The following is a 12953-nucleotide window of genomic DNA, read 5'->3' as shown; positions in this document are numbered from 1 at the left end:
GGCTGTTTTATTTGAGGCTTAGAGAGGTTGAGGTCCTTGTCTGGGCTTACAGGGTTAGAAAGTAGTAGAGATAGAGTGTGAACCCAGATGTGGTGTTTCCAAAGCATGTACTTCTAACTGACACACTTTGCTGCCTGCTAACTTGCAGCCTCTGGTGGGGACGTGGTCTCAGGGACTCTTGGGTCACCTGTGGATTACTTTGGGTGGTAGTCCTGTGAATAGGAGGTGTCTTCCCCTAAATAAGTAACCTCCAATAAAAGGCCCCTGCCTTTCTCCTGGGCCCCTTTATATAGCAATGACTGTCTTGCAGAAATGAGTCTCAATTTGTTTCAATAACACTTCTAGCTTCCTAGTTAATTAAATGGGAAATATTGATGATCAAATTGCCACAAATTCATCCAATAAACTGTAAACGTTTCTCACTGAATGAGTAGAAAGTTCTTAACGGAGAGGTCAAAAAGTTTAGGGGTCTTTTTTGGCGAAAAGCAACAAGGGAACTCTGAAATATGAGGCTAAGGTTTTCACCCATCCAGGTTAAATTTTGATAGCCTTGTTTTTCTTTTTAGATTGTTCCTGACCAATGATGAAAAATCTAGAACAAGGCTGATTTAGGGAGTATACGGTCAGGTGGGAAGGGCCCATTTTTCTGCCCTTAAGCGGGATGCCTGCCTCTCTCCTGCTGGCCTCTCTGGACTAGGATCCGTTCCTCCGGGAAGAGCTCAGTGTCCATTCTGGCTCTCACGGTGCAATTTGCCAACCCCGCACTCTTGTATTTGTTGAGCTGATTTTTCAATTCTTAATGAGTGAGTCACCTTTTTAGATTTTCCCTGTAGAATTTGTCCACAGAGTTTGTAACGAGCACTGAAAACATATATATTTATTTAGATACTCTTCTATAAAAGAAAAATCTGTTCCTGGAGGGAATTTAATAAAGCAAGTCCCTCAGAATTGGGAACAAAGATGTCTGAATGGGTGTATAAGAACCGTGAAAATCAAATGGTCACCTGCAGGCACACACACAGAGATGCAAAACATTCGGCAGAGATGTCTCATGTGAATGGGGACTCTGGAGCCAGACTGCTGGGTTTAAGTCTGGCTCCGCTTTCGATGAGCTGTGTGACCGTGGACAGCTTAAACCACTAGGAGCCTTGGATTCCACGGCTGTAAAATGGGGTCACCTACACACAGGCTGTTGGTAGGGTTCCGTAGTTGATGCTGTGCGGAGCCCTGGAACAGTGCCTGGCACAGACCCTGTGCTGTGTGGCTGCCATCATCCATTCTTCTGGATGTTCGCTTTCAAGGATTTGAGAGAATATACAGTTGGAAACATAATATGGCCGTAATCCCAAAGCAGAGAACATCTTTTCAAAATGCTGAGCATGAATGACATTGAGAAGCCACTCGTGGAGTGAAATCTTGTGGGGTGGAGGAGTTCTTGGTTTGGGAAATTGGCATCTGAACTCCAAATCCAGGTGGCTCAGAGGGGAGAGAGGTGAAGACTAGTGACCTCTTGGGTCACGGAGAGGTGGACGGGTTGCTCCAGGCCGCAGAGTTGGCCTCGTGGCTCAGCTGTTTTCTCAAATAACATCTCAATAAGCAACACATTTGGAGCCAGGCAATAAATACTTCCCATTTTAGGAATATTTCTGAAAAGGAAAAATCTGAAAGGAAGTGCTTAGGCCTAATCTTACATGTTTATCAACATTTTACTGCAATTTATGACATTTCTGTGAGCACAAGATTAGTCTTGATATTTTTTTCCAGAGTGTATAAAAGACTTTCTCTGTCTCTGTCTCTCTCTCTGCCTCCCTCCCTCCCTCCCTCTTTCCTTCCTTCCTTCCTTTTCTTTCTTTTGAGTAGGACTTTAAAACCAGGATATTTTGGGGACGATTTGCAGTTCTTGAAAGTCTGCCACTGAATCTTTATTTCTGTGTCCTCAACTTCTCAGCACCTAAATGCTATCTCCGTTACATTTACTTGCTGCTAGCCTGGTGTACTCAATAAACAACAAAATTAAAATAAGCTGGGCGAGATAGCAGAGTGCTCGTAACCAAAGCTAAAAATCAATTTAGAGCTACGACCTATAGAGATGGAAAAAGCCAAATGGCACTAGACGTTTTATGGATAACCGTTCAGAACATGACATCATGCTCATTCAGGCACATGGGTTTAATCAAGTACAGTCGAGCCTCGTGGCCTTTTTGTGGTGTTCTGCGATGTGCTTAAATGCATGAGCTCCAGGCAGTCATGTGTCTCAGGGAGTCGCTGGGACCCAGAGAAGGACGTCGTGTTTGCCAAAAGCCCGGAGTGCTCCCTGGGAGCCAGGGAGGCTTGGCACTATTCAGTTACCTTTCTCTTGCCATCAAGTCTTTTCTCACTTCCCGCTTTTTGAGGACTTGCTTAAGAAGTGATTCCAGGAGGAAGTTGCTTACATGCACTTAATTAACTGCGCTCAGACTTCTAAAGACAGCACAAACTCAGAGTCAGAGAAAGAGAGTGATGGGGAAACCCGATAGCATCATTATTGTGATGTGGATTGGACAAATACTTTTTTCATGTATGATTTTGAAACAGATTTATGACCTAGGCTCCTGATAGTGCTGTGTTAGCTGCAGGGTGGCATGTGACTCCCCTTAGCGAACATCTCTCATGGCCGGAGCCTCCTGGAGCAGGTGCTAGATGGGTGGGGAAGGAGCCGAGGGGGAGGGGCAGTCCCAGCCCGAGGACCAGGTGGGCGAAGGCAGGGGGTTGTGAAAGAGGGGCTGAGAACAGGAGGTGGGAGGAATGGCCAAAAACAAGGCTGGGAAAGCATGTTGGGACCAGCTTGTAAAGATGCTGATGTGGCAGGTAAAGAAGACAACACGGTTCAGTTGTGTTGAGTCACTGAAGGCTAAGGGCAGTGGGAATGTTGTGTGAAATGGATTTCACAGGTTTTTAGCCTCTTTACATTAAATTTGCTCACCAATAAAATAACAATAAAACTTCATTTCATAGGGTTACTGTATGGTTCAAAATGGGTGAGAAGGGACTAAGAAAAATAATTTTAGATTTAAAAGGTCTTTGAGGGAGCAACTGGCAGGAAGAGATATCTGCTTGTGAGGCAAAGGTGTCTACAAAACTATGAATGACGCAAGAACTTTACTCAAGATTAAAGAGTACCCTGATAATGAGGTACAGAAAAACCGAGTACTAACTCTGGAAGACTAGCTAAGAAAAGTGGGTGAGCTGCAACATTACATTGTATCAAGAACAGGGACATCAGCTATTAAAGAAGCATTTGGATACTTTTCTTAAAGGTAAGAGTGGACTCAGGATATTTTTTCCTCTTTGTGGAAAAGCAGGTGAGATGAGATGGTTTACAGACCTGGGACACTGCATAGCTGGTGTGGAGATCAGTGAACTTGGGATTTGGGAATTTTTTACAGAGCAGAATCTTTCTTACTGAGAAGAACCAGGGAATATTGCATTGTACTGTTGCAGCATTTTTAATCTTTCCAGAGTAAATACTGGCAAATTGGACAGGATTTGGGATAGAGGCGCCTTAGTAGCTGTTAATCCAGGTGATCAGGAACTCTATATTGATAGAATGTTTTCGCTAATAAGAAAAGGGTTCCCTACTTCGCATCTGTGGTTTCTTATGATCCAACTAAACATGCAGGCCCACCATTTTATATTCCATACACTGAAATGAATAGGTTGTTTGCACAAAATGGAACATTAATTGCCTTGAGAAGGTTGATGCTTTTGAAGAACAACATTAAAGTTGGGGAATTGACTACATATTTGAAAAGTTATATCTATTTACAGACAAATAAAATCTAGCACATCATGTTTTTGAGCAATTGAAAATTATGCTCAGGCAAGAAAATATAACGAATGACTAAAAAAATCATTTACCAATCACTTCACAGATCTTTGTTCAAAAATGCATGTAACTTTTTAGTGAAAAGCATATTCTGATATGTTAAAGTGACCACCTTTGGAGGGGAGAGTGTAATTAAGGGTTAAAACAGACTACCTGTCTGTTTTACTTAGAGATTGTAAAAAGTTTTTACCATCAGCCTGTATTACTTGTATAATTAATATTTAAAAGAGAAATGCAATGCATAACAAAGAAATGTAAGAGACATAGAAAAACTGACATTGAGTGTAATACTTTAATAAGGTGCAAGGTAAAAAGAATCTAAGAAGTTATATAAAATAATAATTTTTACTATAAACACCCCTTATGCACCCCTTTTCACATTTTGTTTCCTTACATAATAATTTTATATGTAAGAGAATCAAGAAACAAATTTAAAAGTTTAGTTAAGTGAACTAACTTATATGGAACTAAGTGTTTTTCCTATATTGTAAAAAAATTGCAAATTTTAAAATGAAATTTTTTCCTGAGTTTGGAAGTTTTTTGTTTCCTCTGGGTTGATCTTATTTAAATGATAGTCTTATGAAGTACAGTGAATCCAGATTCATAATTTTTCACTCTGAAAGTTTAGATTAGAATCTGTTTTTAATTAACACTCATTTTATTGAATCAAACATTCCCTTCTACCTATGTACTATCTAATATCTAAAAGGTTTAGATTGTTTAGCTTGTGTTAACAGAATGATGTATTTTATTAAAAATAAGTTATTTGTGGGGGGAAAAAGGTCTTTGAGGAAATTAAAATACTATACGCATGTTATAGATTAGAGTTATTAACAGGGGAGCTTTAAAGTGCCAGAAATTCTTATCAACATTACTATCTTCATGAGTAAATGTAATTTCGGCAAATGACTCTTTGAGGTAACTTTTCATGATCAGAATAAATAACATTACTTGAGCAGTTACAGTATACCGTGGACTAGTGTCAGTTCTTTACATGAGTTAACTTATTAACTCATTCAGTCTTCAAAACCACCACTAGGTACAATTATCCCTATTTTATAGATGAAAAGTCTGAGGCCCAGGGAGGTTAATTAACTTGCCCGAGGTCACATAGCTAGAAATGGCTCCAATGCCCTTGAGTTTAACCACTAATTTTGACAAAGTATGTGGGATCCCAGAGAGGCACTAGGCTGAACGTGGTCCAGAAGTGTGGTGTGTGTGATGCCAAGATCCCCACGCTGCCCACACCCCAGCAATCATCAGATATTGTTGGCCCAAGGAAGTTCACTGTTGTCTACAGCTGTAACAGGGTGCTGGAGCCCACCACCAATAGTGATGCAAGCTTGTTTAATAATTATTTTTATTTCTTTTATACAACAGAAGTTAAGAATGTGGTCTTGGTTGAGTGTTTATCTTTAGGGAAAATGTTTTCTATCAAAAGGTTTTGAGAAACTTGAATACATAATTTTGAGAAACTTGAATAATAATGCAGAGAAATATCTCTGTGTGTGTGTGTGTGTGTGCAAGAAAGAAAGGGAGAGGTGAAGAAAGGTTGAGAGAGAGAAATTGTACAAGTGAGTTAAGGTGGCCCCAGTAAATGAATGCTGAGATAAGCCAACCCCAGTCAACTGAAAAGCTGTCTTGGAGAAAGGACTCTGGTTAGTTTCTTAGGCCCGTACCTTGACCCAGCCCTCCCTGAGAGGAGGGTTTGGTTGAGAAGCATTTCCAGGCATCTGCTCTGCAGCAGCCTGCTGGGCACGTCAGCTGATCTGACAGAAGCTACGGTGAGACAGCTCTTGGGAATTTTGGTACTTGGCACTAACAAGCACAGGAGACTGCGGTGAAATCCTGGAGACTGAGCTCCCATGAGGTTTTCATCACTGGTTCCTCCCTCAGTTCTTTTGACCGTCAGTCCTGAAAGGCAAAGTCCCTTGAACACGTATTTCCTTTCCTTCGCTTTTCACTTGTACCATTCTCTCTGTGATGCTTTCTCCTTGGGCAGAGTAGCCAAATGTGTAAAAATAGACCTCATCACGGAGCCAGGTTTCTGACATGTCTCACCCTCCTCCACCTCTCCTTCTGGTTGTCTCGTCTTCGCCAGGCCCTGATTCACTGAACACGGAAAACCTTTTGCAGCTTTTGCACGAGAGCAGTCGTTTACGAGGTGACTTGGTCTGTCCGGAGGGAACCCAGCTAACTTCCTGAAAAAGTGTTTTTCACATGCTGTGTATTAATCCAAATTGATTTTTTAAATGTATTTATTCTACAACCAGCATCATAAATGATACCATGATCAAAATCTCCAACTTTTCTTAAATTAGACTACCTTATTCAAAATTTAAACAAAGGCAATGTTGAACTGCATTCATTTGGGTTCAAAATTCAGTCTTAAGAGTTGTGAGTTTAGTTGTTTCTGAATTTGTTCAATGGATACTCCCAAATTAGAACAAGGATACATACTTTTGAAAGCAAAGAATTTTGCCTGGTATAGTTCAGTGGAAATAGCTTTCGGACCAGAAGGACTTCAGCTTGTACTTGGCTCCGGCTACACACCAGCTATATGACAGTGGAAAAATGATTGAACTTCCTTGAGCTTCAGTAGTAATATTTATTTTGCAGGGTTGCACAGTTCCTGGAACTCACAACATTGCAGTAATTATCATCACTTATTATCACTAAGAGGAATATAATGACAGTTTCTTCTTGAGAATGGATTGTGTGCGTAAAAATACTTTGGGCTACAGCTAATCCTGAATGATAACGATGGACATTTGCAGACTGTGGGCTTTGCAGGTTACATTCGGTTTGCCTGTGTAGACAATAACTTAAATTAAAGCAGTGTGTACTTTATTTTATTTGTGGAAACAATCCGTAAAGCACAAGGTGATTTTCTCAAGTTTCTGAAAATACTTTAAGATAGAAATACAAAAGGACAAGTTAGTCTCCCATCCCCAGTAGATACACCCTGGAAGCTTTTGGTTTATGAAGGATGTGGGGGGTGGGGGGGCGGCATTTTGGGTACCTGCCTCTCTTGTCGCTGTGAAAGTGCCTCGCTCGGAGACCTGTCACGAAGGGGCCTTGGGATATTCAGGTGAGAATCAACCTTGTGGAAGCAAGTCCCTTTTGTCATGCCTTAATAAAATTCTTTGCTCGTCTCTCTTTTGTTACTTATTACATTGCACCAGCCGTAACTCTGCTCCCCACTGTTGTACTAAGAAAGCATCTGACGGCATGCCATCAGGGACCCAGCCCAAAACACGCGCCTTTGCGATAAAATCATGTACATCACAGTGCCTCATGGTCACTTGATTATTTCAAAGTATTTCGACATTGGTATATTTTAAAATTCCTTGAATCAAAACAAAATGTGCAAAGAGATCACCAAACCAAATAATGTTAGTTTGGTTCAAGTTTCTGGGGAAAAATTAAAAACCTAACACAATATAGTATTTCTGCAAAAGAGAACTATTTGTTCTAGTTTGGGCTCAGAGATTAGTTGTTTTAGTACTTTCTAATCAAGTCCAAGATCTGTGTTTTGACATCTTACACTCAAGCTAATTCCAGCTTCTATTTGAGTTTTGGTATCAGATATCCTGGGAAGGATATTCCTGATGATAGTTGGTGTGAGTGGCCCTGCTAGGCAGGTGCTCAGGCCACTATAGATCTGCAAACTGGCCCAGGAAACTGTGCAGTGACCTAAAATTCTCTTTCTTCCTCATTAAGAAATGCATGACTACTTTCAGGTCAGAGCAGAGAAAATCCTTTCTAAGATAAAGCTGGATATAAATTAGTTATTTTTTCAGTTATGCATTAGCACTTTCAAAATGCCATTATGCCATTTTTAGAAAGGCAAATATGAAAAAAAAAATCCTATTATTCCTCAGGCAAGATCAAGGGAGGCATCGAGTCAAACACACTTTCTTTTCCTGGGCTCACTTCATTTGTTCACCCTTTACTAAGAAGTGCGAGTTCTGTCCTCTGCACACCTGTCACATCTGTTCCTGATTTTCAGCCCCCACAGACATGCCTCATTCTGGTCCCGTCACTTCTTTGCAGCAGCCTTCTAACAGTTCTCCCGTCCTCCACTCTCACCTCCCCCATACTCCCACTTCCTTATCCATTTTTCACACAACAATCTCCACATTTCACTCTCCTGGTTAAAATAATTCCGCAGCTCTCCACTACCTTTGGGATCCATTTCAGATTCTGTGCACACCTAAAAGGTCCTCCCTGCTCTGGCCCGGGTGTAAATTCTCCCCCTCCTCTACTGGCACGTCTGGACGTCTGCATCACCCCAGCTGGATGCACATTTCCTCCCAGCATCCTTCTTTCTCACAGCTCCTTGCTTTTGTTTCTCCTCTGCCTGGAAGTCCCTCCAGCTCACTCCCATCCGTGGTTCCCCAGCCACTCAGCCAGTGCACCTAAGTGAGGAGTCTTTCCCGGCCCCCCTTCCCACCGGATTAAATCAGACCAGGTTGTCGGGGCTTGTTCTCGGAGTCTCCCTCACAGCCAGGGCGGCTCTTGTCACTCCAGTGGGCACAGACTGTCATTGTTGCTTCTGCTTTGCTCCCTCACCAGCAAAGAACTCTGGCAGCCTGTTTTTCTCTGATTGTTTGTGTAATGAGAAAGTCTAACGGATTTTCACATTTTCTGTTTCTCTATCTTAGAGGCGAATCCATTTGTTTCTCAAAAGCATCACTACATGCACACATCCATCTAAACCGTTGCTCTAAATTACCCAAGAGAAAAAGCAGCTTAACCTCATTTATTTTAGCAGTTGGGTCATGGTTCATGAACACGCCCAAGCCTCAGCCCCATCTCTATCCATCGTCTTTGCCCCGTGAATTTGTACCGTAAACCCTCCACCGTGGATTAGACCTCAAGAGTCCTGGCGTCCTAACCCCAGTGGTCTCTCTCTCTTGTGGTTGACACTCCGCAGGACTTGTCCTATAAGGACCGGCACTGGCACGAGACCTGCTTCCACTGCTCCCGGTGCAAGAAGTCGCTGGTGGACAAACCCTTTGCGGCCAAGGAGGAGCAGCTGCTCTGCACGGAGTGCTACTCCAACGAGTGCTCCTCCAGGTGCCACGAGTGCAAGAAGACCATCATGCCAGGTCAGCACACCCTCCCCGTCTCTCAGGGTGACATCCGAGGAGGGCATCCGTGCATACGAGCCAGTCCTTGCTCACTGCCTTGATGTGGACGTTTCCTTGAGTCACTGATGACATTGACTTGGTTCCAGATGCACATGTTGATTCTCCACTTTTGTTTCCTGAATTCAGAGAAGTATTTAGAGCACTAAATGTGTGCTGGGTGTGTAGGTTAGATCGTTGGGAAGAACTGAATCTTTGTGCATTGGCTGTGTGTGTGTGTGTGTGTGTGTGTGTGTGTGTGTGTGTGTAGGTGGTGGTGGTGGGGAATGGTAGGGGGATATGCAGCTGAATCAGCAAGTAAATGTTGGGAATTTCCCCCTTGCCAGCTCCCTCTTTCCTACAAAATATAAGCTTTCTCCTTTCTTTGCTTCTAATTGCCGGACATATGTTCATAAAATTATTTCAACACATATGTATTGGACCCTCCTGTGTGCTAGCCTCCGTGCTGGAAGCTGGCATTAAAAGGGGGGTGAGCAAAGAGAGACGTACACATGGTCTTCTGCCTCTGTAGAGTTGACGGTCTAGACAGACATAAATCTAAAAGGGCAAAACTGTACCTGAGTCCAGTGCTAAGGATGGTAAATATGTGACTTGTTCATGGCAAAGGATGTAACCGTTTGTCCCTTGTTTGGTTTGGAATTCTTTTTATTTTGTGGGAAAGAGGAATCTTTTATTTAAAAAAATAGAGTGACCAAAAATATACTGAATTTCTTAGATACACATTTTTTAAAACCTTAGTAGATACATGAAGAAATGAGGGAAAGGGAGAGTAACCACTCAGAGATGCGAAGATTTTGCCCCGGATGACTGAGAGAAAGATAGAGGCACGGATTGTGGCTAGTTTCGAGGCACGTAAGATCAGCAATGTCCTTTGTATAACCAATATCAGGGTGACCTGAGAATAGAGTTGCCAGATTTAGCAGATAAAAATACAGGATATCCAACTAAATTTCAATTTCAGGTAAACAGTAAATAACTTTTTTTCATAAAAATATGCCCCATTTGGGACTTATTTTATGTGACTACCCTACTAGAGAGTCACACTAAACCAAGAGAGAATCACTCTTCATTTGAGTATCTTTAGGAGTTGTGTTCCCTCACAGAAAGGAAGAATACAGAAAGCAGAATACAGTGAAGCAGTAAACGGATCACTTGAATCCATTTAAGTAGGGGTAGCGAACTGCTTGGGGAGATAGACTCCTGTGCATAGGTATAGGCTGTAGGGAACTGTAACTTAAAGCTGGGGCACGTGGGGGCTCCCATTTGCTGGGCACTAGCAGAGCTACTATAAAACCAGGCCCAGCTTGACAGAAGGAGGGGTACGGACAAGATGCCAAGCAGTGGCCAGGTCAGAGGCCTTCTATAGCACTTACACAACTAAATACATCTGAGCAGTCACCTTTTAAATTACTTGGAAAGATAGCCTCAAAACAGCTTCTTTAGTAGGTAAGCACTTGTTAATCTCAGGAAGGTTTAGAATTAAGCAGAGACGTATTAAGAGACTCAAACCAATAGTCATAACATTGTGTGAAATAATCTGAGCGTAACTGGCAACGTGTGTGAAAGAAAATTTGGTCTGTTAGAGTACATTAACGTAATTCCGATTCGAAATGTGTAATTGAATAAGCGATTTAGGCTTGTGATTTTGAATGGAAATTTTCTGAATTTATAAGCCATTTGTATGTTTAAAATATCTTATGAGTCACCATACTTATAAGTTTAATTCATTAGCTTCACAACAATTACTTAAGAACTTGAGGTTTGGTTTGTTAGTTGAAGTACCTAAAAGGAATGTCAATATATAAAATGTTTAGATATAGAAGGAGTTTAGTTCCTGAGTGTTGGTTATGGAACCAAACCCATCCAGAACTCGAGAGGCAGGGAAATGGATTGGACACCAAATGCAGAGCAGGGCGGCTAGAAAAGGCCTGGAGTGTGCAAAGAATAGCAGATGCCAGATCACGGTGCTGGCTTGTTTGCTTGCCTTGGTTTGTTTTGTCAAGTGCTGTAAGCAATTCAAGATGACTAGAGGCATGGAACGTCAAGGGCGTTTTGGCAGTGAATTTAGGTATATATACCAAGTGAAAAACTCGCTCACTGACCCCAAGCCCCACACAAGTCAATTTCTTGGTGACATAGTCAGGAAATTAGAGTTATCTCATAAATCACAGTGTTTGGATTCACCAGTTTTCATTTACCAAATCCTGAGGCTTCCTGTGTGCAAAGATTGCTTGCAGATGCTCCGTGGGCCTCCGGGCAAGCTCCAGGAGGGCTGCCGTCACTAAAGCCTTCATGGAAGTTTCTGGTTCCTCACTTGCTAATCTGAGTTATTGAAATTAGAAGAAGACGCCCATTCCTTGTCGTTCCATCTGCTGGAAAACCATAAGCTACGGATTCTGGTGGAAGATGGAACATGACTGCCCCCTGCTGGACATTTGTAGAATAAATGGACGCATCTCTGGCGGCTCAGTGTAAATGGCGCCCGCTTAGTTGTGGGCCTTGGGCAGTGCCTCTGCCACCTCTCCTGAGCCTGCCAGGGGGGCCGAGTAGATTTGTCTACATAGGTGCAGTTCTCCGGGCACTGGGATTGATAGAGGACTATTTCAGAACCTACCAAGAATACACTTCTTTAATCTTGCTTGGGGTTTTAAGTGAGAGCCATAATTGCTGTGTTAGTTGACAAAATCCCTTGGTTTATGGACTGCTTGGGTGAAGGTCAGCGATTAAAAGAGCAAGTGGTAAGGGTATACATGAGAAAATAAACCCTCGGAGACCAAGGAGAATTATTCTAAAATTTACATCAAAATCCTTCCACCATTTTTACCTGAAACTCAGCTGCGTAATAAAATTTTCCTCATTTCAGATTTACCACCACCTAATTGAATCCCATGGATTTTACACCCAGCTTTGAAGATCGCTATGTGCCACCATCCCAAATTCCCTCTCACACCCTGCCTCGCTAACACCACCGACACACGTACCCTGTGTATTTTATATAACCTATGGAAGGTGGTGTCTGTATGTCTCGTCTGGGAAGTATCAGGAAGCTGAAAAAGGGATCCAAAAATAACATCTAATAAAATAATCATCATAATTCTCGGCACATATCCTAATTACTTGAGACATTGACATCTCCACACCAACCTTCCAGTCCCTTAGTGTTGTCATTCAGACTACATTGTTTTTGAACTTAGGGCTAAAGATTCCTGAATTATGCCACCAGTATCATCTCATCATGCTTACATCTGGTTCTAGATCAAGCATCTCTGCTTTTTGCCTAATTCTCCCTTGTTTTCTGACTTACGTGTCCTTCATTCCACATTCTCCGTGCATTAAGCGAGCCAAGATTTTGGCAAACTTTTTCTTTTAAGAGCCAGATAAATATTTTGGACTCCTCTGGCCATGTAGTCTCTGCTACAACTACTCAAGTTGTAATTGCATGCTAAAGCAGTCACAGGCAGTGGGAATAAATGAATTGGCTTGGCTGTGTTCCAATAAAACTCCATTTTGAAAAACAAGCAGCAGGCCGGGTTTGGCCTTTGGGCTGCATGTACTTACTGGCTCTTTAGCTAGCCCATGAACTTGGAAACTTTTCTATTTCTTCATCTGTTAATACTCCTTTTCCTCAAATCCCTCTTTCTACAAAGGATGCCTCCATATGGTCTCTCTTTCTATAAGCAAACACACTTTTTTTTTTTTTTTTTGGTAAAGTATGAGAAAAACATCAGTCAACACATATTGAGCCTTTGCTATAAACCAAACTTGGCAGGGGAAGGGTAGCCAAAAAGAGTTTCAGGCCTCTAGGACTTCTTAATCTACTGGGAGAAATGATGTAAACTTATTAAATGATAAATAGCTATTCAAAAGGAAATAGATGTCACAAGGTTAGAAAATTACTAAACGGGATGTACGGATAATACACATGATTTTAATTA

General features: G+C 41.9%; 1 protein-coding gene and 1 pseudogene across 1 annotated transcript in view; both read left to right on the top strand.

The window, feature by feature from the left end:
* FHL2 (four and a half LIM domains 2) overlaps window positions 1-12953 on the top strand; it is a 38439-nt gene that overhangs the window by 13006 nt on the left and 12480 nt on the right. Inside the window, exon 3 of the mRNA XM_037806777.1 lies at window positions 8805-8979. Coding sequence (XP_037662705.1) covers window positions 8805-8979 — 175 coding nt within the window. The remainder of the gene's footprint in view (window positions 1-8804; window positions 8980-12953) is intronic.
* Window positions 2719-4180, top strand: LOC119512222 (annotated as a pseudogene).

This window comes from Choloepus didactylus, chromosome 17 (genome assembly GCF_015220235.1).
Source record: "Choloepus didactylus isolate mChoDid1 chromosome 17, mChoDid1.pri, whole genome shotgun sequence".
Taxonomy (NCBI): Eukaryota; Metazoa; Chordata; class Mammalia; order Pilosa; family Megalonychidae; genus Choloepus; species Choloepus didactylus.
Note: the sequence above shows the minus strand (reverse complement) of the source record. Positions and strands in the feature narration are given on the sequence as shown.